The following is a 24,423-nucleotide window of genomic DNA, read 5'->3' as shown; positions in this document are numbered from 1 at the left end:
ATGTTATATAAATAAATAGCTGTCCGCTCAAGGCAAACTCAAGTTTTGCTTTTTGGAACTTTCTGAATTTCTTTCTTTCTTTCTTTCTTTCTTTATTCTGCACTGCACGGCTTACTGGATGTTAGTTCCCCAACCAGGGATTAAACCCGGGTCCCCAGCAGTGGAAGCATGGGGTTCTAACCACTGGACAACCAGGGAATTCTCTGGAATTATTTTCAAATATTTTTGATCTGTGCTTGGTTGATTCCTGACTATTATTATTTCCACCTGTCACAGGAGGAAACTGAGGCACGGGGAGCCCAAGGAGCTTCCCTGAGACCTCACAGCTCATCAGTAGCAGCCTGGGCCAAAATCCTTCTTCTTTATTCCTTTCTATATAGTGAGACATTTTTAAGACATGTTCATGCCTTAGGTTTTCTTTTTAGCTAGAATAAGGCAGGACTATATAGACAGTAGAGGAAAAAGCTCATTCACAGAACCTTCAGTCACATCTCACTGAGCCTCCAGGTCCCCCTCTGTAAAAAGGGACAAATTCTAATTTTTTTAAAAAATAAATTTATTTATTTATTTTTGGCTGTGTTGGGTCTTCGTTTCTGTGCGAGGGCTTTCTCTAGTTGCGGCGAGCGGGGGCCACTCTTCATCGCGGTGCGCGGGCTTCTCACTGTCGCGGCCTCTCCCGTTGCGGAGCACAGGCTCCAGACGCGCAGGCTCAGTAATTGTGGCTCACGGGTCCAGTTGCTCCGCGGCATGTGGGATCTTCCCAGACCAGGGCTCGAACCCGTGTCGCCTGCATTGGCAGGCAGATTCTCAACCACTGCACCACCAGGGAAGCCCCCAAATTCTAATTTTTAAAAAAAAGTTTTGAGGGAGCTTCAAGGATGGCGGCATCCACGGCACTGACTCTGCAGGAGAGCCCCAGCATGAAAAAAGCAGTGTCGCTGATAAATGAAATAGATACAGGAAGGCTTCCACGATTGCTCACCCCAATTCTTCAAAAACTTCACCTGACGGCTGAGAATAGTTTCAGTGAAGAAGAGGAAGAGAGACTTCAAGCTGCATTTTCTCTCGAGAGACAAGATCTTCACCTAGTTCTTGCAACAATATCATTCATTTTAGAACAGGCCATATATCACAACGTGGAGCCAGCTGCTTTGCAGCAGCAGTTAGAGAACATTCATCTTAGACAAGACAAAGCAGAAGCATTTGTCAATGCTTGGTCGTCTATCGGTCAAGAAACAATTGAAAAATTCAGGCAGAGGATTCTCGCACCCCACGAGCTGGAGACGGTCGGATGGCAGCTTAACCTTCAGATAAATGGCTCACTCTGCCCAGGCAAAACTAAAATCTCCTCAAGCTGTGTTACAGCTAGGAGTGAGCAATGAAGAGTCGAAGAGCCTGAAGGAAGTGCTTGTGGAATTCAGTCACAAGGAATTGTTTGATTTCTATAACAAGCTTGTGACCATACAAGCACAGCTGGACTCCCTTACAGGATGTTCTCCAAGACTTGTTTCTCTATACACTCCTGCCACCTTATTATTTTGCACTGAAGATAAACGGCCAGGTTGTGTTTTCTGAAGGATTCATTAGCTTTCTTCTTGTAAATTATATAGCTTATTGCTTCTTATCACAGCAACAGCCAAGGAAGATCATTGTTCTGAGTACAGATGTTCTAATATACATTCTCTAGTTCTGTGAGCCAACAGCAAGCAATTGTTAAGAACACTTCTGTTTTAAAGGAAACAAAAGTGAATATCGTATTGTTTTTACTGTCCTATTTTTGCTTTATTGCCTGACCTTTTTGTTTTTTACATACTTGATGATACTTTTATGTATCAAGAAGGGTCCATGGATACAAAGTGTAATGTGTACCTTAGGACACAGGACTTCATTAATTACAATAATAAAAATAAGAAAGTAGCCACATTCAAAAAAAATTTTTTTTATTGGAGTATAGTTGATTTACAACGTTGTGTTTCAGGTGTACAGCAAAGTGAATCAGTTATACATATATCCACTCATTTTTAGATTACTTTCCCATATAGGCCATTACAGAGTATTGAGTAGAGTTCCCTATGCTATACAGTAGGTCCTTATTAGTTATCTAGTTTATATATAGTAGTGTGTGTATGTTAATCCCAACCTCCCACTTTATCCCCACCCACCCACCCCTTACGGGACAAATTCTATTTGAGGTGCAATGAGAGGGCTTCTTAGAAAGGAAGATGCCTCCAGCCAGTCCCTGGAGAATCTGAAACAGCAAGCTAGGGTAGGAAGCTGAGTGAGGCCCCCCCAGAGGGGACTGGGACTGCACTTGTCAGAGATACCAGCCCAGGTAAGTTCCCAGATGGCTCCTGCCCAAGGTCTTGGCTGGGCCAAAACTACCTCTGTGGGAGGGTGTGGTTCCTGCCTGTCTGGCCTCCATTCCATCACATCGGGTTAAAACCACAGGTCCCTCCCACAGCTGTTTTCCCTTTGTGGACCACCTCCACTTCTTCTCATTCTAGGAGGTTTGGAGAGAGGTGACACCACCCTCTGGCCACCGGAGTGGGCATGTGGGACTCAGGCTTCACAAATCAGAGCATTCCTTCTTCCCCAACCATAGTGATTGGCTCAGGGACTGGCCTGTGACCCAAGCCAGCCAATGAGAATCAGCCATAGACTTTGGGGAATTATTTGGAGGAGAGGCGTTCTCTTTCTGCTGAGCGGCTGAGTTGGGAGGATATCAGCCAGCAGCCACCTATCTTTGCCACAGCGAAAGCAAAGTGGAAAGCAAAGCAAAGCTACGTGGGCAAGAGAAGAGGCTGATGACATTGGGTGACCACCTGAATCAAGCTATACCTAAAGCATCCAACATTTGGGCTCAAGCTGGGTTGAGGTGTGATTCGACTGTGACTTATAACCAGACGGGTCATGACTGATACAGAACTCAAGAGGGACAGAACCAGGCTCTGTGAAGTTCCAGATGTTTGCTTTCCTCCCTCACCTCTAAGGGTAACCCAGGAAAGTGCGGCACTTTAGGAAATAAGGCTGTGGCGTCAGCCATGTGATCAGAGCAGGAACAAAGTCACACAGGCCATCCATGTGTGGGGCACCCACCTGCAGGTCCTGATGGGGAAGCACCTACCTTTACCCCACTCATCTTTGCCCCATTTACCTGTGGACTGTGCTTCTCCCACAGAGCGGGGATGAGCCTCTGGACTGTCTTGTACTCCACTGGAATCTCATACACATGCAGGTCCACGCTGTCACCGAGCCCCAGCTTCTCCAGCTCCTGGGAGCAAGAGCAGAGGAAATGTGGCATTAGGTCAGAGCTGCAGGGATAACTAGATCCCTGGGGACAGAGTGACCTATCCTCAGAAGACAGGCGGGGTTCCTGACTCACTGTGCAGAGCGGGAAGGCACATGCGCTGGCCTATCCCAAAGCTCCTCCCTCAGCCCCTTCCCCACCCACTCTCTTAGCATCTCCGTGGGCAGCAGCATGATACCATGGCCTCTGAGGCTAGTCTCCTGGATTTGAACCCTGCCTGTGGGAGGAAGGGCAGTGACTTGGGCAAGTCACTTAACCTCTCTGCGCCTCAGTTTCCTCATCTGTAAAATGGGGATAATAAAGTACTTACTTCACAAGGTAGTTATAACAAAGGAAGGAACTAATTCACGCTAGAGTTCCAAGCAATGTTTGGCATACTGTAGGGACTCGAATAATGTTGATTACCATTGCTACTACTATTTTTGTTGTCTGTTATTATGCTCTCCCTTTGTTACACCTGTTAAGAATTATTTATAGACTTGGTGCATGGTAGATAGCAGGGTCTCAACATACATTTACAGATGGACCCAATTCCTTAGGGAGCCTCTAACCATCTCAGGAATGAAGGGGTTTAAGAACATCATGAATTGTAAACAAAAATGGGCTATGATGACCCCAATGTTCATAGCAGCACTATTTACAATAGCCAAGACATGGAAGCAACCGAAATGTCCATCAACAGATGAATGGATAAAGAAGATGTGGTATATATATAAATGGAATATTACTCAGCCACAAAAGAGAGTGAAATAGGGACTTCCCTGGTGGCACCGTGGTTAAGAATCCGCCTGCCAATGCAGGGGACATGGGTTTGAGCCCTGGTCTGGGAAGATCCCACATGCCGCAGAGCAACTAAGCCTGTGCACCTCAACTACTGAGCCTGCGCTCTAGAGCCTGCGAGCCACAACTACTGAGCCCACGAGCCACAACTACTGAAGCCCACGTGCCTATAGCCTGTGCTCCGCAACAAGAGAAGACACTGCAATGAGAAGCCCGCGCACTGCAACGAAGAGTAGCCCTCACTCGCTGCAACTAGAGAAAGCCCATGGGCAGCAATGAAGACCCAACACAGCCAAAAATAAATAATTTTTTTTAAAAAAGAGTGAAATAATGCCATTTGCAGCAACATGGATAGACCTAGAGATTATCATACCAAGTGAAGTCAGTCAAGCAGAGAAAGACAAATACCATATGATATCACTTATATGTGGAATCTAAAAAAAAAATGATACAAATGAACTTATTTACAAAACAGAGACAGACTCACAGACACAGAAAACAAACTGACGGTTGTCAAAGGGGAAAGGGTGGGGAGGGATAAATTAGAAGTTTGGGATTAACAGATACACACTACTATATACAAAATAGATAACCAACAAGGACCTACTGTACAACACAGGGAACTATATTCACTGTCTTGTAATAACCTATAAGGGAAAAAATCTGAAAAAGAATATGTATACATAAGTACATACATATATATGTATATATAAATACATATCTGGGAAAAAAGGGCTATGATGGATCACCACATGCGTACTTTTCTGGGGAAACACGGATGCTTTCCTCAGATTCTCAATGTGGCAGAGCCCATGACTGGGCCTCCTTCCCCCAGATGGCCCACAACCCAGAGCACAGCAGACCCAGAACCAACTTTCCCGGAGGAATCATGATCCTGGCAGCTCTGGAGTCCAGGGGTGAGCAGAGACGTTCACGGATGAAGGTTTCAGCTCAATATCAAAAACTGAGCATTCTTCATGGTAAAATTAATACCCCAAATAATGATTATCGGTCAGGCTGTTTCATATTATTCTCAGATCTCATGCAGTAATTTGGACATGCTACCACTGGCGGATGTTACAGAGTTCTATGGGCAGGTCCCAGGCGAAGCAGTTTTCGCATCTGGCCTTGCCGAATTCACTAGAGGTGAGCCCTTATCTTTTTTTTTTTTTTTTTTTTTGTCACGCTGCGCGGCTTGTGGCATCTTAGTTCCCCGACCAGGAACTGAACCCAGGCCCACGGCAGTGAAAGCGTGGAGTCCTAACCACTGGACCACCAGGGAAGTCCCTAGAGGTGAGTTCTTGCATCTCCTGCAGCGGCTGCAGGATTTCTTTCTCTGGTTGCCTTGACCTTGCTATACCCACGCTATCCCAAATCTGTGCCCCACTGACTGCAGTTGCTCTGGAGAGTATCCGATGCCTGGAACAGCAGGTCTTTCCTCACTGATAGATAATTCCAAATTGCTCCCCAGAGAGGTCACCTGGAGACAAGGACATCTGGAGGGTAGGTGGGGCAAGGCAGGTGTGTGTGCGGGGGAGAGTCTCAAATGCCAACACCAGGATCTGGGACCCCAGCCCTCTTGCTAAGCCCAGTTACGTGTGAGATCAGGAAGCCCTCCCCGCCGGACAGAAGAGGGCAGAGCGCAAACCTGCTCCCCAAACGTGGTGCACGGTGAGCTGCAGACACTGATGGGTAGAGGGCTGGGGGGGAGGATGGTTATATTTTGTGTGAAATCTATTTTAAAAGACACTAAAGAGAAAACTTTGTAAAATATTTAATTTCTCCCACAATCATTTTTCTTAGTCACTAATATTTTTATTCTTCATGCTCCTTTGTCTTCTCAACTCCCTGGACTGTGGTGATGGGAATCAGAGGGGACTTTCTTCAAGAGTTTATGGATTCAGAGACGAGGCAGGCCTGGTGCTCACTGGCACATAACCATGATTCCTACCTGACCGTATTGTTTTTTACACCATTGAACCCCTGAGAAGTGCTGGAGGTTTTAGATCTGTGCTCCCTGTTTCCATTCCCGTGATTTTATCAATATTCACCCTGTTTGTGCACGCTGCACGCCCGGAGTGATTATTTTGAATGGCCACACATTAAAAATAATAGGATGTTATAGACCACTGTTTGCTTGACGCTTGTTGGATACACCCAAGTTTTGTTTTGGCAAATTGATTTGAAGATCAAGCCCCATCTCCTCCCCAGCACTGCCCCAGCCTCCTGTCCCCCAAGGCAGCATATAAAATCACAACGCAGGCTTTCCCTGCTTCCGCTCTGCTGTGGCTCCTGCCACGCTCAGAATAAAAATCTTAACTCCCCACCATAGCCCACGATGCCCTGAGGGGTCGGGATGCTGCCCTCCTCTCCCTTTGTCCCCCTTCTGCTCACTTCTCCCAACACAGCCTCCCACATACCAGACTCACTCCTGCCTCAGGGCCTTTGCACTGGCTATTCCCTCCACTTAGAATGCTCTTCCCATCACTTTCCAGTCAGTTGACTCCTTAGCCTTCATGTCTCAGCCTCCCAAGAAGATATTCTGGATGCCCAGCCTGCTTTACATGCTCTCTCGGTCCCACAGGTCAATGTCCTGGCCACGGCCCAAGATGTGCACACATTAGGTGCTGGTGAATGTCGGCTGAACAAGTGAGAAGTTCAAGCTTGGACTGAGAACAAATACAGACCCAGGTGAGCCTGGGCAAGTACCCGACCCTCCTGAGGGTCCCTTGTTTTTCTTAACTATAAGTGGGGGTTTGGACTCACTGCTTGCTGTGACCCCTTTCCTTTTCATCCTTTCCTACATTTAAAAGTAGCTCCTCACTATTTGCAACAGCCGAAGTATCCATCACTGGATGAAAGAATATAAACAAAATGTGGTCCATCCATACAGTGGAATATTACTCAGCCATGAAAAGTAATGAAGCACTGACACATGCTACAATGTGGGTGAACCTTGAAAACATCATGCTGCATGAAAAAAGCCAGACACAAAAGGTCACATATTATATGACTCTGTTTATGTGAAATGTCCAGAACAGGCAAATCCACAGAGACAGACAGCAGATCAATGGTTGCCAGGGGCTTGGGGACTGGGGATGGGGAGTGACTGCTAACGGGGACAGGATTTCCTTTTTGGATGATAAAAATGTTCTGGAATTAAATAGAGGTGGTGGTTGGACAACACTGTGAATGTAATAAATGCCACTGATTTGTACACTTTAAAATAGTTTTATACTATGCAAGTTCATCTCAATTTTTTTAAAAAGGAAAAAAACAGCTCTTAATTGCATGGATGGTGGAGGGTAGGAATCAGGGGTGGAGCCTCTAGAGCCAGGTGACCAGGTTTGTTCTCCCTCCCCTCCCCTCACTCCCTGGCTGGGTGACCCTGGGTAAGTCACTCAACCTCTCTGTGCTCCCCTCCCCTCACTCCCTCATCTGTAAATGGGTGAACAGTAGTACCCATGTCATAAGGAGAAAAAATAAAACAATAGAAGAAACTAGAAAAAATAAAACAATGTTAAATTATACTTTAAAACGTTAATGTGTTTCCTTTAAAAAAAATCCAAAACAATCCAAAAAAAATCCAAAATTTCTGCCTAATATGGCATAAGTGAAAAAAAAATAGACAAAATGTGTAAAATAACAGTTTTCAGACGTGGAGTTGAGGAGTCAAAGCTGAGGTTCTACAAAGTGTAAGAAGGCTACAGTTTGCAGAGTGGAGTCATGGACAGGAGGTACCTGGGGGGAAGAGGAGGTAGGGGGAGGGAGAGGAGGGGGGAGGGGAAGGGGAGGAGGGAAGTAGGTAGAAAGGAGAGAGTGTGTAGAGAGGGAGAGAGGAAGAGAGAGGGAGAGAGAGGGAGGAAGAGAGAGAGATCAATCTAGAAGTTGATCCAGAGATCTTTTGAGAGTCCGAGGACTGATGGGTTTACACGCATGCAGAGGCCAGGGATAAAGCCACTTGAAAGGAACAGAGGGAACAAGCCTCCGAGCTCACACCAGGTTGGAAATCCTTGTTCCCACCAGCCAGAGCGGAAAAACTTCACAAGGAAGTGGAGAAAAATTAGCCCCAGAGCGGAGACTGCTCTGGTCCTGCCTAACAAAACTGAACAGCAAGCCTGGAAAGGAACTGTTTCCAGTAGCTTAATTGTATCCCAGAACAAAGCTCAAGAATATTTTGAGGAAATACAAAAGGATACAGCATGCCACAAGGTAAAATTCACAAAGTCTGGCATCAGTTGAAACTTACCAGGCATGCAAAGAAGCCAAAAACTACCACCCATAATGAAGAGAAAGATCAATCAATACAAACAGGACCGGGGGCTTCCCTGGTGGCGCAGTGGTTAAGAATCCGCCTGCCAATGCAGGAGGCACGGGTTCAAGCCCTGATCCAGGAAGATCCCACATGCAGCGGAGCAACTAGGCCCGTGAGTCACAACGACTGAAGCCCGCATGCCGCAACTACTAAAGCTCGAGCACCTAGAGCCCAAGCTCCGCAACAAGAGAAGCCACTGCAATGAGAAACCCGCGCACCGCAACAAAGAGTAGTCCCCGCTCGCCACAACTAAAGAAAGACCGCACGCCGCAACGAAGATCCAACGCAACCAAAAATTAAATAAATAAACATTTTTTTAAAAGAAAGGAAAAAACCCTGCTATGTAACCATTGTAAATATAAATTTAAAAAAGAAAAGAAAAGAAAGGACAAGGGAATTCCCTGGTGGTCTAGTGATTAGGATTTCACGATTTCACTGCCGATGGCCCAGGTTCAATCCCTGGTCAGGAAACTAAGATCCCTCAAGCCACGTGGCATGGCCAAAAAAAAAAAGAAAGAAAGAAAAAGAAAAGAAACTGGACCAGAAACAACACAGATGGTAGAATTAGTAGATAAGGACATGAAAATAGTTGGTATATATATATATATTTTTTTTCTTGTGGTACGTGGGCCTCTCACTGTTGTGGCCTCTCCCGTTGCGGAGCGCAGGCTCCGGACGTGCAGGCTCAGCGGCCATGGCTCACGGGCCCAGCCGCTCCGCGGCACGTGGGATCCTCCCGGACCGGGGCACAAACCCGTGTCCCCTGCATCGGCAGGCGGACTCCCAACCATTGCGCCACCAAGAAAGCCCCAAATATGCTAGACTTTTTTTTTTTTTTAGTTGGAATATTTTTAAAAAGCCAGACAGATCAAGTTTGAAGCCCCCTCACCCCGAGTCTGGGTCCCATTCCCATACTTCAGAAGAAAGTACTGTTAACAGCACACACATCCATGCAGACCTATTTCTACCCCTTCTACACACCTATCTGAGAAAACACATAGTATTTATTTTTACATCAATTGCATCCTTCAGCAACTATGCTTTCTCCACTCAGCAGTTGGTTTTGGAGATCTAGCTACATTATTACAGGTAAATCTTGTTCTTTTCCCGTTTCCCTGCTGCATAATATTCCATATCAGAAATTAGCTGGATTTAAACACTCCCCTACACTGGAATATTTAAGTGGCTTCCAATTTTCCTCAGTTTTAAGCCATACTGCAGCAAGCATCCTTGGGCACATTCCTCGCACCCATGTGTGAAGCATAAATGCTAAAAAGTGACCTAGTTGCACTGCAAGATCAGAATATGTATGCTAGTGAGTGATACTATCAAACTGAAGCCTGCTTTTCTTTTCTTTCTTTTTTTTTTTTTTTTCTTTTGGCCACACCACAAGGCTTGCAGGATCTTAGTTCCCCGACCAGGGACTGAACCCGGGCCACAGCAGTGAAAGCCCAGAATCCTAACTACCAGGCCACCAGGGAACTCTTGAAGCCTGCCCTTCTGACCTCAGACTCAGTATATACTAGAGGTAGGGGAAAAACTTAAGGGTTTATAAATGAAACTTCCCTTAATCCCCAAAAGGAGACCCAGTGAGCTCTTTTCCATCTTAAAAACAAATTCAATGGCACCAAAAGTACAGACAATAAAAGAAAAAAATAGAGAAATTAAGATTTCATAAAAATGAAAAAAAATTGTGAATCAAAGGACGCAATAAATAGAACGAAAAGACAGCACCTGGGGTGAAAGAAAATATTTGCAAACCGTGTATCTGACAAGGGAATTTATATCTAGAATACAGTTGACCCTTGAACAACACGGATTTGAACAGCATGGGTCCAATTATATGCATATTTATTCTCAACAGAATACTACAGCACCACACAATTCGAGCTTGGTTGAATCTGCAGATGCAGAACTGTGGATATGGAGGAACAAAGCATATGGAAGACTGACTGTAAGTTACAGATGGGTTTTCCACTGTGCAGAAGGTAGGTGCCCCTAACGTCCAAGTTGTTCAAGGGTCAACTGTATATAAAGAATGCTTACAACTCAATAATAATAATAATAATAACCTAACAATTTAACTTTAAAATGGGCAAAGGACATGAATAGACACTTGTTCAAAGAAGCTATACAAGTGGCCAATAAGCACAAGAAAAGACGCTCAACGTTATTAGTCATTAGGGAAATGCACATCAAAACCACAGTGAGATATTATTTCACACCCACCAGGATATCTTAAAAAAATGGAAAGTAACAAGTGTTGGCAAAGATGCGGAGAAATCGGAACACTTGTGCACTGCTGGTGGGAATGTAAAATGGTGCAGCCCCTGTGGAAAACAGCTTGGTGGTTCCACAAAAAATTAAACATAGAATTACCATATGATCCAGCAACTCCACTTCCAGGTATATATCCAAAATAACTGAAAGCAGGGTCTTGAACAGATCTTTGTATATCCTTGTTCATAGCAGCATTATTTACAATAGCCAAAAGATGGAAACAACCCATATGTCCATCAGCTAATGAATGGACTAATTAAATTTGGTATATCCATACAACAGAATACTATTCAGCCTTAAAGAAGAAGGAAATTCTTTCTGACAGATGCTACAACGTGGATGAACCTTGAAAACATTATGCTGAATGAAAGAAGCCAGACACAGAAGAACAAAAGCTGTATGATTTCACTTATATGAGGTCGCTAGAGCAGTCAGACTCATAAAGACAGAAAGTAGAATGATGGGCGCCAGGGACTGGGGGGAGGGGAGAATGGGCAGTTAGTGTTTAATGGGGACAGGATTTCATTTTGGGAAGATGAACAAGCTCTGGAGACGGATGATGGTGATGGGCGTACAACAGTGTGAATGTACTTAATGCCACTCAGCTGTACACTTACAAATTGTTCAAATGGTAAATTTTATGTTATGTATATTTTATCACAATTTGAAAAAAGAGAAAGCAGGAAGCTACAGTCTATATCAGTCTCCTTACCTTTGAATGGCTCCCTGAACACAGACCCTAAAGGCATCTGCTGTGTGCTGACACCAGGGACTCTCAGAAGCCTGTTAATTTATTTTTTTAATGTGAACATTTTTTTTTTTTTTTTTTGCGGTACACGGGCCTCTCCCTGTTGTGGCCTCTCCCGTTGCGGAGCGCAGGCTCCGGACGCGCAGGCTCAGCAGCCATGGCTCATGGGCCCAGCCTCTCCACGGCATGTGGGATCTTCCCGGACCGGGGCACGAACCCGTGTCCCCTGCATCGGCAGGCGTACTCTCAACCACTGCGCCACCAGGGAAGCCCTGAACCACTTTTTTAAAAGTCTTTATTGAATTTGTTACAATATTGCTTCTGTTTTATGTTTTTGTGTTTTGGGCCGTGAGGCATGTGGGATCCTAGCTCCCCAACCAGGGATTGAACCCGCACCCCCTGCATTGGAAGGCAAAGTCTCAACCACTGGATTGCCAGGGAAGTCCGTCAGGAGCCTCTTAACAGGAAGACAAACAGCTTCCCTCGGGCCTCTGCCCCTGAGTCCAGGATCTGAGCACATTACTCCCTGCAGCCCAAGCCGTTCCCTGTGCACCAGACTCTCTCCATTGGAGATTTTGAATTTGGCTCTTTACCAACTGTACTTCATTTGTTGAAAGCTGGGAACTGTCAGATTCCATTTTGCTGTTGTTGTGTTTTTTTGTTTGTTTGTTTTGTTTTTTGTTTTTTTGCGGTACGCGGGCCTCTCACTGTTGTGGCCTCTCCCGTTGCGGAGCACAGGCTCCGGACGCGCAGGCTCGGCGGCCATGGCTCACGGGCCCAGCCTCTCCACGGCATGTGGGATCTTCCCGGACCGGGGCACGAACCCGTGTCCCCTGCATCGGCAGGCAGACTCTCAGCCACTGCACCACCAGGGAAGCCCCAGATTCCAATTTTAAATCCTCCACAACTTTCTGGAATTCCTTTCTGCCTTTTCTCTCAATCTCAATGGAAAACCTAAAATCTACGGAGTATGGGACTTCCCTGGAGGTCCAGTGGTTAAGACTCTGAGCTTCCACTGCAGGGGGCTCAGGTTCAATCCCTGGTTGGGGAACCAAGATCCCACATGCCGTACAGCATGGCCAAAAAAAAAAAAAAAAAAAAAGAAATGAAATGAAGTAAAATAAAATAAAATCTACAGAGTAAATATCCACTTCCAAGCCCTCCACACACACATAATTTGCAGGAATTTAAAATCCCCAACTGCCTGGGCAGGAGGAAGGACCCAGATATGTGAAGGCACCCTATCTGGGGTCCTCCTCGTTTCCCTTAAATGATGAGCTGTGTCCCTTTATCAGGATCTTGAACATGTAGGGGAAATGGGGATACACAAACTTTTCATTTTTAAGGAAAGTGGGGACTTCCCTGATGGCACAGTGGTTAAGAATCCGCCTGCCAATGCAGGGGACACGGGTTCGAGCCCTGGTCTAGGAAGATCCCACATGCCGCGGAGCAACTAAGCCTGTGCAACACAACTACTGAGCCTGCGCTCTAGAGCCTGTGAGCCACAACTACTGAGCCCACGAGCCACAACTACTGAGCCCACATGCAACAACTACTGAAGCCCACGTGCCTATAGCCTGTGCTCCGCAGCAAGAGAAGACACTGCAATGAGAAGCCCGCACACTGCAACGAAGAGTAGCCCCCGCTCGCTGCAACTAGAGAAAGCCTGCACGCAGCAACAAAGACCCAACACAGCCATGGAAAGGAGTGAAGCATTGATTCATGCTACAACAGGGACGGACCTTGAAAATGTTATGCTGAGTGAAAGGAGACATAAAAGGCCACATTCAATTATGTTTTCAAAAGTGAAAAAGAAAAAGTGAGCACTTGGCCCAAAGAAGCTAAAGTCAGACACACTTGGCTTGGGCTTCCCTGGTGGCGCAGTGGTTGGGGGTCCGCCTGCCGATGCAGGGGACGCGGGTTCGTGCCCCGGTCCGAGAGGATCCCACGTGCCGCGGAGCGGATGCACCCGTGAGCCATGGCCGCTGAGCCTGCGCATCCGGAGCCTGTGCTCCGCAACGGGAGAAGCCACAGCGGTGAGAGGCCCGCGTGCCACAAAAAAAAAAAAAAAAAAAAAAAAGTTCCTATAAAAGGGTTTCATCTTCAAAGAATTCATGGAAAAGGCTCTGACAAGTACAGGTTTCTGGTAACTGACTATACTGCTGAACTGAATGAATAAGCATTTTCAGAACTCTAATGGAAAAGTGATGAATTCATAAAAGTGCTAACAAAAGATCAAGATGAAAAACAATTAATTACATGGGACTGAGTGCACTGATGAGGATGATTATAATTTGTGTGACTTTCTGTTTGAATAAAAAAATAAAGTTAAAAAAAATGCATTTCCAAAAAGTGAGCCTGAAACCAAAAAGGAAAGAAGTGCTCAAGAATGATACAGGAGCCAGCCTGAAGGGGCTGCCATGGGCCAAATCTGGGACAATTTGAACATCAAAATTAAGAGAGAAGGATGTAATAACCTATACAGGAAAAGAATCTGAAAAATAATAGATATATGTATATGTATAACTGAATCACTTTGCTGTAGACCTGAAACTAACACAACACTGTAAACCAACTATACTCCAATATAAAATAAAAATTAAAAAAAAATTAAGAGATTATCGTCTGTTGAAGACAGTACCCATGAGTCCACGCAGATACAAATAAACTCACAGAAGGTCTTAAAAAGTGTCGAAGGTAAGATGGAATTAGAAAACCATCATTTGGCAAGCATCATACTAAAATAATAACTGATTCAGGTGAGACTCACCAGGGGATGCTAATATGGTCTCAAAGTATCTCTTTACAGGGTCTCAAAGTATCTCTCTACGGATACTTTTTCATCACAAAGGGCAAGATAGTAACTTTGCAAAGAAATCCATCAGACCTCACCTTTAGCAAGTGATCAAGGTCAATGATACCAAGAATGAGACACAGCAATATAACCAGTGCCTCCTGATATGATGCACGGATAAGGACACAACATTACTTCTGTGGGATTCCTGCCCCCAATACACACACAGCCTCCATCTAGTCATGAGGAAACACTTGGAGGAGCCACCCTGACGGACACTCTCCAAAGGATTGAGCAGTTCTTAACAAACATGTCATGCCATGAGACACAAAGGAAGACTGAGGAATTTTCCAGACCACAGGGGATTAAAGAAATGGGACAACTGAACCCTACATATAATCTGGAACTTTCTTCTGCTGTGAAGGACATTAACAGGGTGGTTGGCAAAATCTGAATAAGGTCTGTAGATTATAGAATTGTATCAATGTCCAATAAGCCTGATTTTGATCACTGTGCTGAGGCTGTGTTTTAGGAAACACACAGTGACTTATTTAGGGACAGAGGAGTATCATGTCTGCAACTGACCCCTAAATGACACAGAGCACGACAGTTCCTCAAAATATTAAACACAGAATTACCATAGGATGCAGTCATTCCACTTCAGGGTCTATACTCACAAGGACTGAAAGCAGGATCTTGAAGAGATATTTGTAGGCCCATGTTCATGGCTGCATTATTCAGAAGAGCTAAGAAGTAGAAGCAACCCGAGTGTCTACTGACCAATTAATGGATAAGCAAAATGTGGTATATACAGCTTGCGACCAGGCAATGGGATATATATCAACCTTCAAGAGGAAGGAAATTCTGACACATGCTACAACACGAATGAACCTTGAAAACATTATGCTAAATGAAATAAGCCAGGCGCAAAAGCACAAAACTGTATGCCTGCATTAATATGAGGTCCCTAGCGCAGTCAGATCCATAGAGACAGAAAGGAGAATGTGGTAGCTGCCAGGAGCCGGGAGAGTGAGGAATGAGCAGTTAGTGTTTAATGGGGACAGGGTTTCAGTTTAGGAAGATGAAAAAGTTCTGGAAACCAAGGATGGTGATGGCTGCAAAACAATGTGAAGGTACTTAATGCCACTCAGCTGTACACTTAATAATAATGGTTAAGGTGGTAAAGCTTATGTTATATATATTTTACCACAGTTTAAAAAATGACTTGGAAGTCAAAAACATTTTTAAACTATATTTAGCTACCTACCTATTTATCTATAGAGAAAGAGCAAATGTAATATAATGTTAACACTTGGGGAATCTGGGTGTGAAAGGACTTCTTTGTCATCCTCTCCTGCCGTGGCTGGGAGGAGAAATCTCCAGCAAAGACATCTCAGCATAAGGTAAATAATCTCATCTATCTTTACATCCTGTCAACCACAACCCAACTTTTTCTTACCCTCCTGTCCCCCACAGCTTGAAAGTTCCCTGCCCCCTCCCGTTTCTTTTCCCCATGGCCCTGGCAGTGCTTTCTGGCAACATGATGAAAGTCCAGTAATGAAAAGAATCCATCTCCCAGGTTAAGTGAGGACTTAAAAGGATCATCTTTATTTGTTCAGAGTTTCACTCAGGGAGTTATCCCCAAAGCTGTCCACAGGACAGGCCACCCATATGCCCAGGCAAGTCAATTTGGTGGAAGAATCTCTATGGGCAGCGGGGGTGGGGTACTGAGGATGCTACTAACTCGGTTAGTGACCAAGTCAAGGAACCCTCTATACGGTGCAGTAACCCTCCCGGTGGCCACCATGACATGTGATACGCCAAGGTCGGACCCCCAGCTCAGGGCAGCAGCCCCGCCTTATGGATCCTATCTCTGCCCCTCTCCCTTCACCCAGCAGAACAGGTGCTACATGCTGAGCACCACTGCCCGCCCAGAGTAACTCAAGGGTCTCTCCCACTGGGTGATGTTTACCAAGCCATTAGTGGGAAGAATCGCCCACATCGACTTTTGACGGTAGGAAATGACCTGGTGCCACCAGGGAGCCATGGAGTGAGTCACCTTCTTGTCCTAACCGTTCCTCCTCATGTCCTCTGGATCCCCACCTACCCCCTCCCCATCTGGGGGAAAAAATAAACTAAGAAACCCACCATCAAAGAAATATACACACCCCATGGCCAGCATCCCCACAGAGAGGCGTCCACATGCTCGCTAGAGACCCTGAGAGGGGCATCCTTGTTGCTTTACTCTTGGGGAGCAAACCCTGAAGCCCCCAGTGTCAGTGCCAATGGGAGGAGGGGTGGGTCGGGAAAGGAGACAGTTGTCCCCCCGCCACACACACACACACACACACACACACACACACACACACCAATACAGGCTGAGGAAAAGCGGCCGGTGCCAGAGGAACACAGAGGCTGTGCCATCCCATTCATTTCTTTGCAGCTTGAGACCAGGCAAAACTCATCTGCGGTGACGGAGCTCAGGAAGCAGCGGAGGAGCGATGGGGGGCAGGGGGTGGGGTAGCAGGAAAGAATGTTCTGGGTTGATGGGAATCAACCACCTTGATCGAAGTACTGGTGACATGGGCATAAATACTTCTCACCAAAGTGATGGGGGCACTGAAGATCTGTACATGTTTTTATACAAATGATTCCCCAATTTTAATAAGGGCAATGGAGGGGGAGGAGCAGCTGTACCATTCATCTGAAGTTAAGAGAAGTAGGTGGCCCGTAATCAAGCGAAATTCTTGGCCTCTGACCACTTTCTGCTCCAAAAGGGCTGGACAGTTCTCCTGGGGGGAGGGTAGCAGCGCACCCCAAGTCCCACGACAATCTGCAGCCAGCACAGCCGCCAAGCACGGACTGTGAAAGTAACGGGGCGTGTGCGCCCCAGACAACACATTGTCTACACCCCATCTACCTGACAAGACCCCGCCGCGCGGCTGCGTCTGACCGATTCCCTTGACCCCATAACAAAGACCCGCTTTGTTCCCTGGTTAATATCCTTAGCAGGTCTGTCTAGACTCACTGTGGCAGTAATTGTCCTGTGATGTCACCAGGACCTGTGACCCGACTCCTCCTTGCCCCACTTGGGCAGAGAAGCCTACAGATGGCCCCAAGCCAAGGGGGTCCAAGCCCTCAACACCCACCTGAGCCTCCTAGGGCGAGAAAGACCCGCAGCCAGCATCCCACTCCCACCACCCAAGACCTGCGGGGAGACAGGAGACTTGAAAAATGCAGTCCCCCCTGTGTGGGGTGCCAGGGGCAGTGGCATTTTTTCCTGGGAAAGAGGAAAGGAGGGGTGCCCCTCTGTCCCCAGAACTCCAACCTCCAGAATGTGGCTGGTGGGAAACAGTTCACTCTCTGGTGGGGCGCCAGTTCACCCAGGGCATGAAGAAGGAAGGTCAGATAAGAGAGGAGAGAGACAGAAAGAAAGAGAGAGCGAGAGCGAGCGAGCGAGCGAGCGAGCGAGCGAGAGAGAGAGAGAGAGAGAGAGAAGGAGGTGGGAGAGGGAGAGAGAGACACCCAGAGAGAGACTGAGAGTGACAGAGAAACAGAGAGAAGGGGAGAGACAGACAGAGAGAAGTGAGCTGGTCCCTGGCAGAGGAGAAGGAGTTCCTTCCACAGGTGGCAACTCGAGCTTCAGAAAAATCGGTTGGGACAGGAAGTAACAGCTGCTCACTCCGCCTCACCAAACACCCGTCTTCAGCTTGAGGTGACAGACATCAACGGTTGCCCACAACTCATGTCTGGATCACACCAAGAACACTCTGAGGCATATTTTCTTGAGGGACGGATTTGACCCATCCAATGACTACACCCTTTCCATGGGCAAATCTGTTTTATCCAGAGTAACTGAAAAGCACCACCAGCGGCTCCTAGCCACCCCATGGGTGGATCCGGCAGATGCTCTGCTGTGCAGAAGGCATGGGACCCAAGTGCAATTCCATTGACACCAAGTTCTAGAACAGGTAAAAAGCACCTATGGAGGCCATAAAGTCAGCAGAGAGGTTTACACCCGGGAGTGGGGTTGGCAGGTGGAGTGGGAGTAGCTGGGAAAGGACACAAGGGGCTTCTGCAATGGGGATGAACAGAGAAGGGGCTGAGAATGTTCTAGGTCTTGATCTGGACTCAGGTGCTGCGGAGGTACACATGTGTCAAATTTCATGGGCTAACACTGCTGTGCGCACTCAGGCTATGTATGGGCAACTCCAGTTTTTTTTTTGTTGCTGCTTTTTTAAGGGAAACAATTGGATCTGGGAAGGTTGGCATTTTTTAGCTGGGGAATGGTGGAGAATTCTCTCTTCTTGTCTCATAAAGTTGAGGAAGAAAACTGAAAGTCTTCTAGAGGTGAGGTCTGGAGAGATGGGTGACTGAAATATAAGGGGTATGTCCCCACTGGCAGCAGGATGAAAAGCTGCCATCTTCCACCATCCGAGTCCCAAAGCTCAGAGGGATTTCCAAAGATTGTTTAATTGATTTTTCTCCTATTTAGATGCAGATCATAGTGTCTGGGGCCCAGGAATTCAGACACACGGCTTTGTGTCCACTCAGCCCCGTGAAGACTCCTGTCTGAAACTTGCACAAAGCCAGACACACACATCTTCAGAAACACGCTGTTTCCTTTTTGTCTGGGGCTCCAGGGAGCGAGTGCGACGAGCAGGGCCTCAGACATGCTCCCATCTGCGGAATCCCGGGGATCCTGTCCCTCTGTTCTGCTAGCAAAGTGGGGTGAAAATTTGTAAAAAGGGAGAGGAATGTGGCCAAGATTTTGAGGTCTGGAAGAAGGGTAACAAAAAAGGTGGGGCACCCCAACTGGGAATAGACACACTGAGGTTTCAGCTTGGATTTTTCTCCGAATTCAGGGCTCTGGAGTGGAAAGCAGGGGATGCTTTAAATCAAGAAGCTAATGGGCTAGGATTAACACGAGCTTGGCTCTGGTCCGTGCAAATCTGATTTATATAAGGAGGAAACTTTTCTCTCTTTCTCTCTGCCCATTGTTCCCCAGTCTGTCCCTCCAAATGCCCCAGCTGACAAAGAAACTGGAAGGCTCAGGACAGCGGGAGAGACCTCCTCCCTCGCAATATGCAGCCTTTGCTTCCTCCAGCTGCCAGGAAGCAACACTGAGGGTCACTGCACCCCCTCTACAAGGTTAATACATCCCCCAATATCCCTGCCTGGTCCCCCAAAACCTGGCTGTGGCATGGGATACTTCCGAAGAAATGCCACTCTGGTTTCTGAGCTGGATGACCTCAGATAACTCTCTCTGTGCCTCAGTTTCCTCATCCATAAAGTGGGCACAAGAATAACTGCACCTAAGGGTTGTTGGGAGAATTCAGCATGCTGGGCAGCAAAAAACGCTTGGCGCAGAGCAAGCACTCAACAAACGCAAGCTACAGTGGTAACTATCTGAGAGGAAGTGTATATCAGACTTAAATATCTCTCAGGAAGCTTCACAGGAGACATTCTCTTCGTAGGTTACTTCCTTTCTTTGGTATCAAGTATTTCCAGAGGAAGCCCAGCCCCAAGCCTGATTCCTCCCCTCTGGATCCAGTTACCTGGACTGCAATCCAGCTGGCATTCACAGTGTGTTCCCCAAAAGGGCCGAACCCTGAAAAAAATAAGAAAAGCAGCATGTCACCACCCAGCAGCCCCTCCTGGCCTGCCCAGACACAGGCTGCTGCTTTCATCCAGGAGAATGGAGCAGGGAGCTTGGGGAGCAGCTGCCACCTGGGACAATGTCGGGGGCCTGGTCCCAAGTTTGGGATGCACCCAGTGGTCCTTCAGAGCCCTCCATCACACAAACTTGTCTGCTCTTAACAGAAGCTGTGAGTCCTTTCTCGTCCTCACTTTCACCTGACTTTCATGCCCAGCAAGAGGCCAGTGCCCTCCTTTTGCCCCAGAAAAGGCTGGCCTTGTTCCCTTCCCGATTTCTTCCCCTATCCTTGACCCCCAAATATAATATAATTTTATCATTGTCTTTGTGCCTCCTCCCTGGACTCTGGAACTGCAGGGCCATAGGCGGTCTGTGAATCATCACCTAATAAGGAACGGCCCTTAAGGGATGCATGTGTATATCTCCCAGGTCAGGCTGTCCAGACATCATCCCACCACCCTCCTCCCTACTCACTCAAACTCCAGGCCCCATTTACAAACCAGATTCTCACCTGAGGATGTGCTAAGTGCTCTGCATGCCCTGTGGCATTCAGCCTCTCTGTGCCTCTCTTTCAGGCACGGGTGTTTCCTGGGCCCATTTTAGAGGAGCTGGAACTGAGGTACAGAGAGGTGAAGCCAGCTGCCCAAGGTCTCACAGCAAGAAGACGGAAGAGCATGGATTCAAACACAGACCCAGGAAAGTCTGTGGCCTCCCTCTTCTAATCGCCCCCAACACACCTAAAAAATAAACCTCTCTAAAAAATAAACCTCTCTAAGAAAGGCTGTCATTGAACCATGGGTCACTCCAGTTGGGCCAAGTATCCCAAGTGGTATCATGGCCCTGGGAGGGATACTGTTCCCTGGATCATCAGGGGGCCCCCAAGTAGGGTCAGAACCTCTCCACCCCTTTCCTCCTCCTGCATGGACCAAGTATGAGTCCCAGCTCAGCCACTTACAAACAAGGTGACCTCTGTGAGCCTCAGTTTCCCCCTCTGCAAAATGGAGGCAGTAAAGATTTAACGAGCTCATGCAAGAAAAATGCCCAGTCCCGTGGCTGCCTGCTGAGTCAGGACTAAAGTAATAAATAAGCAGATATAGGAGGGCTGCAGGGGAAAGTGACCCTCTGGCAACTTGACACACCTGTTTGTCAGATAAGTGGCTTCTTCCATATTCCTGGGAATTCCAGGACCAGCCCAAACCTCCCTGGACCACAATATACCTGTTCGAACCTTAGCTGGATTTCTCACTCTGACCCTCCTGACAGGGTCAAAATACCGCACCACCACCCCCACCCCGACCAGAGGCCTGGCAGAAATTGACCGCACACGAGGCTCCGAGGAGCCTAGAGGAGAAGCAGTTAGTTTTGGGGAGTCGGTGACAGTGCGGCAGGGGTCCAGGCTCACCCACAAACAGCCCAGGCAGGAAAGATTTTGACCAAGACAGTCCTTGGGACAAGCGGAAGAACGGCTGGGCACCCGAGGTTCCCCAAATTTCACCTGCCCCTGCCTGGGGGGAGCAGCCCCCCGTTAGCGCAGGGCTCGGGGAGCAGTGGCTGGCAAGAGATTAACTTATCACGGGGGCACTTCCTGCCCGCAAATCGACCTTTGTCCCCTGGGACCGGGGGTGGTGACAAACCCGACCTCGGGAGGGGCAGGGAGGAGTCCAGTCCAGCCTGCCGGCCGGGCAGACAAAACAAACAAGTGCCCGGAGGGTCCCTGTCCCCAACCGGGGAAGGAAGGAGGCCAGAGGGGCCTGCTCCGTGTGGGGCACTTGGCAGGAGACCCACGTCCTTGCCTGCCCCGACTCCTGACAGTGGGACCACAGGGGCGCCCCCTTCTCCACTTTCTCTGTCGCGCGGACTGAGCTGGGCTCCCGCGGGCGATGACATCTTCCAAACCTGGGAAGACTTCTAGCACCTGCCCCACCCGGGCCACCGCGCTTCTTCCGGCCCCGCTGCCTCCGGAGCCGCCCGACCCGCCCCCGCCACGGACCGCGGCTGCCGCGGCCGCCATCAGAGCACTACCCGCGTACCCGTCACCACCACCGCCTTCCTCGGCTGTTCCATGGCGGGCTCAGGCTGCGCCTTTGACCCACTCCTGTCCGGCCCGGCAAGCCCGTTGCTGCCGCTGCCGCCGCTCGGCCACCGCGCCGCCCCGCCCCCAAGCCCGGCCCCGCCCCGCCCTGGCCCCGCCCCCGGCCGGCCGCTGGGCGTGCGCGTCCCCGCGACCAAGACGCAGAGTGCACGCCCCATCCCTAACTCTCCCCACAGTAGTGCGTGGTTGCCCCCACTCCCCAACCTCAGTTCACCCACCCGTACGATGGGGACAGTTCGTCCTGCAGGCTGTGGCCGCTTGAACTCGAGTCACACGCTGGGGACGAGCCTGTTATGCATTCCACAATGTTCACCGATCGCTTGCTGTGAGTTATATCGGTGCCCCCCACCTCCCTGTGAGCAAGGCTCCATTATTCGGCCCCTTTTACACCGGGCACCCACAGCTGGGTGGTGCCCAAAGCAGGCTCCTGTGTTGCTAAGGAGGCTGACGTAGCCCCAGATACCTGGGCCTCCCCTCCCTCCTTCTCCCCAAACACAGCTGCTCTAGACCCAGCAGTCCTCCAAGGGCCCATCCAACACAGCCCCACCTTAGGGCCTTTGCACCACTTGCTGTTTCTTCTGCCTGGAACATACCCTACAGGTTCCTGCAAAACTAGTTGCTTCTTCAGGGCTTAGCTGGAACATCACCTCCTCCTAGGGGTCCTCCTCACCCTGGCTGAAATCCCCCACCCCAACTCACCACCACCCCAGTAGATCCATCTCATTTCCTTGTTTCATCCTCTTCAGAGCAGCAATCACATTCAGAAATCATTCCTTTATAGGCACTGCTTTTCTTTTTTTAAATTTTATTTATTTATTTATTTTGGGCTGCGCGTCGTGGGCTTTTCTCTAGTTGCGGTGAGTGGGGGCTACTCTTCATTGTGGTGCACGGGCTTCTCATTGCGGGGGCTTCTCTTGTTGCGGAGCACAGGCTCTAGGCACGCGGGCTCAGTAGTTGTGGCTCGCGGGCTTAGTTGCTCCCCGGCATGTGGGATCTTCCCGGACCAGGGCTCGAACCCGTGTCCCCTGCATTAGCAGGCAGATTCTTAACCACTGGGCCACCAGGGAAGCCCGACACTGCTTTTCTGGTTTATTTCCCTTTTCCTGCCCTGACTTCCAGAAAAGGGTTATGTCTCCATTAGAGCCTTGTGCCTGGCACACAGTAGGTCCCCAACCCACATTCAGCAGAGGCCAGCATTCTTCCAAATATAGCCAAAAAATACGGCTAAGTTTCTGGCCACGTCCTTAGAAACAGGACTGGACCTTGGACGTGGGTCACTGACATCTCATTCCAAGCAGCCTTGGCCCAGATTAGTCAGGGTGCTGACCAAGGACCGTCTGCCTCTGGCCCAGGCCTCAGAATATCCAAAGCAACGTTCTCTGAACTGCCCGGCAGCCTTGTTTGCAAGCTCAGACCAGAGGTCACACACTCAGTGGCTATTTTGGTCTCTGGCAGTTTCAGGTAGAATTCAGAAAGTCTGAAATCCAGCCTGGGCCAGCTGTGGGAGCGAGACCTCAGCCAAGTAGAAGAAAAGAACAGAAGAAAAATCTCACCAAGAATCTGGTTTTATAACTCAAACATGTAATAAGTGTCTGGTACAAAGTGCATGTATTGCTAGAAGCTGGGGATGTGAAGAGAGGGAAACCACAGAGGGTTTCATTTTCCCCCCCATCGCAATGGGAAAAAAAAAAAAAAGGAAATTGATGACACCGAGTTAGCCGTGATCAGAAAAACTGAGTCACATGCTACTGCCGAGAGTGACGGGGGTAAAAGTTAGTATTCACTGGATGCAGGCCCTGTTTAAGCACATCACTGATGTTCTCTTTTTTAATATCACAAATCTTCGGAGAGAGGAACTATTCTTCTCCCATTTTGCAAGTAAGGAAAAGGGACCCAGAGCAGCTAAGCCGCTCGTCCCAAGTCACACATGGAAGGGGCTGGGATTTGGATCAGAAATAAGTGGGTGAGTCCTTAGGGAAGGAAAAGCAGGACCAAAGTCCTTAAGGAAGCACAAGAAGGGCCAAAGAAAGCTGGCTAGATGGGGCTAAGTTGTGTGTTCACAGAGAGAGACACAGTCTGGCTTTGCAACAGTGTAACAAGCAGCTCAGTGCCTGTGAGGGGTGAGGTGAAGGGAGGGTGAGGGATGGAGAGCTCTTTATTTAAAAAACCAAGATGGTTACATTGGAAAGCCAAGTGCAGAAAAGTGGTGCAGCTACTGTGGAAAAGTTTGGCAGTTCCTCAAGAAGTTAAACATGGTTACCATAGGCCCCAGCAATCCCACTCCTAGGGATAAAGCCAAAATAATTAAATAGGTCTCCAAATATTATAGGTGAAAGTTCATGACAGCACTATTCACAATCGCCAGAAGAAAAGAAAACAAATGTTCATCAACAGTTAAAGAAACAAACCGTGGTCCATTCATACAATGGAATATTACTCAACAGTGAAGAG

At 48.1% G+C, this 24,423-nt stretch overlaps 1 protein-coding gene and 1 pseudogene across 3 annotated transcripts in view; one reads left to right on the top strand and one right to left on the bottom strand.

Annotated features, from left to right (window-relative positions):
* The window catches only part of PGPEP1 (pyroglutamyl-peptidase I), a 46,126-nt gene extending 24,086 nt beyond the window's left edge, over positions 1-22,040 (bottom strand). For 2 of the 3 annotated variants that reach the window (XM_089905288.1, XM_089905287.1), the window contains exons 1-3: positions 21,911-22,040; positions 19,783-19,835; positions 3,155-3,271 (exon numbers count right to left, since the gene is read on the bottom strand). In XM_089905288.1, coding sequence (XP_089761414.1) covers positions 3,155-3,271; positions 19,783-19,835; positions 21,911-21,944 — 204 coding nt within the window. In that variant the 5' untranslated portion in view covers positions 21,945-22,040. The remainder of the gene's footprint in view (positions 1-3,154; positions 3,272-19,782; positions 19,836-21,910) is intronic. The other variant, XM_089905286.1, reaches the window with a different exon arrangement.
* Positions 879-1,575, top strand: LOC111166524 (COMM domain-containing protein 10 pseudogene; annotated as a pseudogene).
* Positions 22,041-24,423: the final 2,383 nt, after the last annotated feature.

This window comes from Delphinapterus leucas, unplaced genomic scaffold (genome assembly GCF_059928025.1).
Source record: "Delphinapterus leucas isolate spDelLeu-1000000601 "Yukka" unplaced genomic scaffold, BTC_Dleu_Yukka2 spDelLeu_asBTCV2_sq25, whole genome shotgun sequence".
NCBI classification, from domain to species: domain Eukaryota; kingdom Metazoa; phylum Chordata; class Mammalia; order Artiodactyla; family Monodontidae; genus Delphinapterus; species Delphinapterus leucas.
Note: the sequence above shows the minus strand (reverse complement) of the source record. Positions and strands in the feature narration are given on the sequence as shown.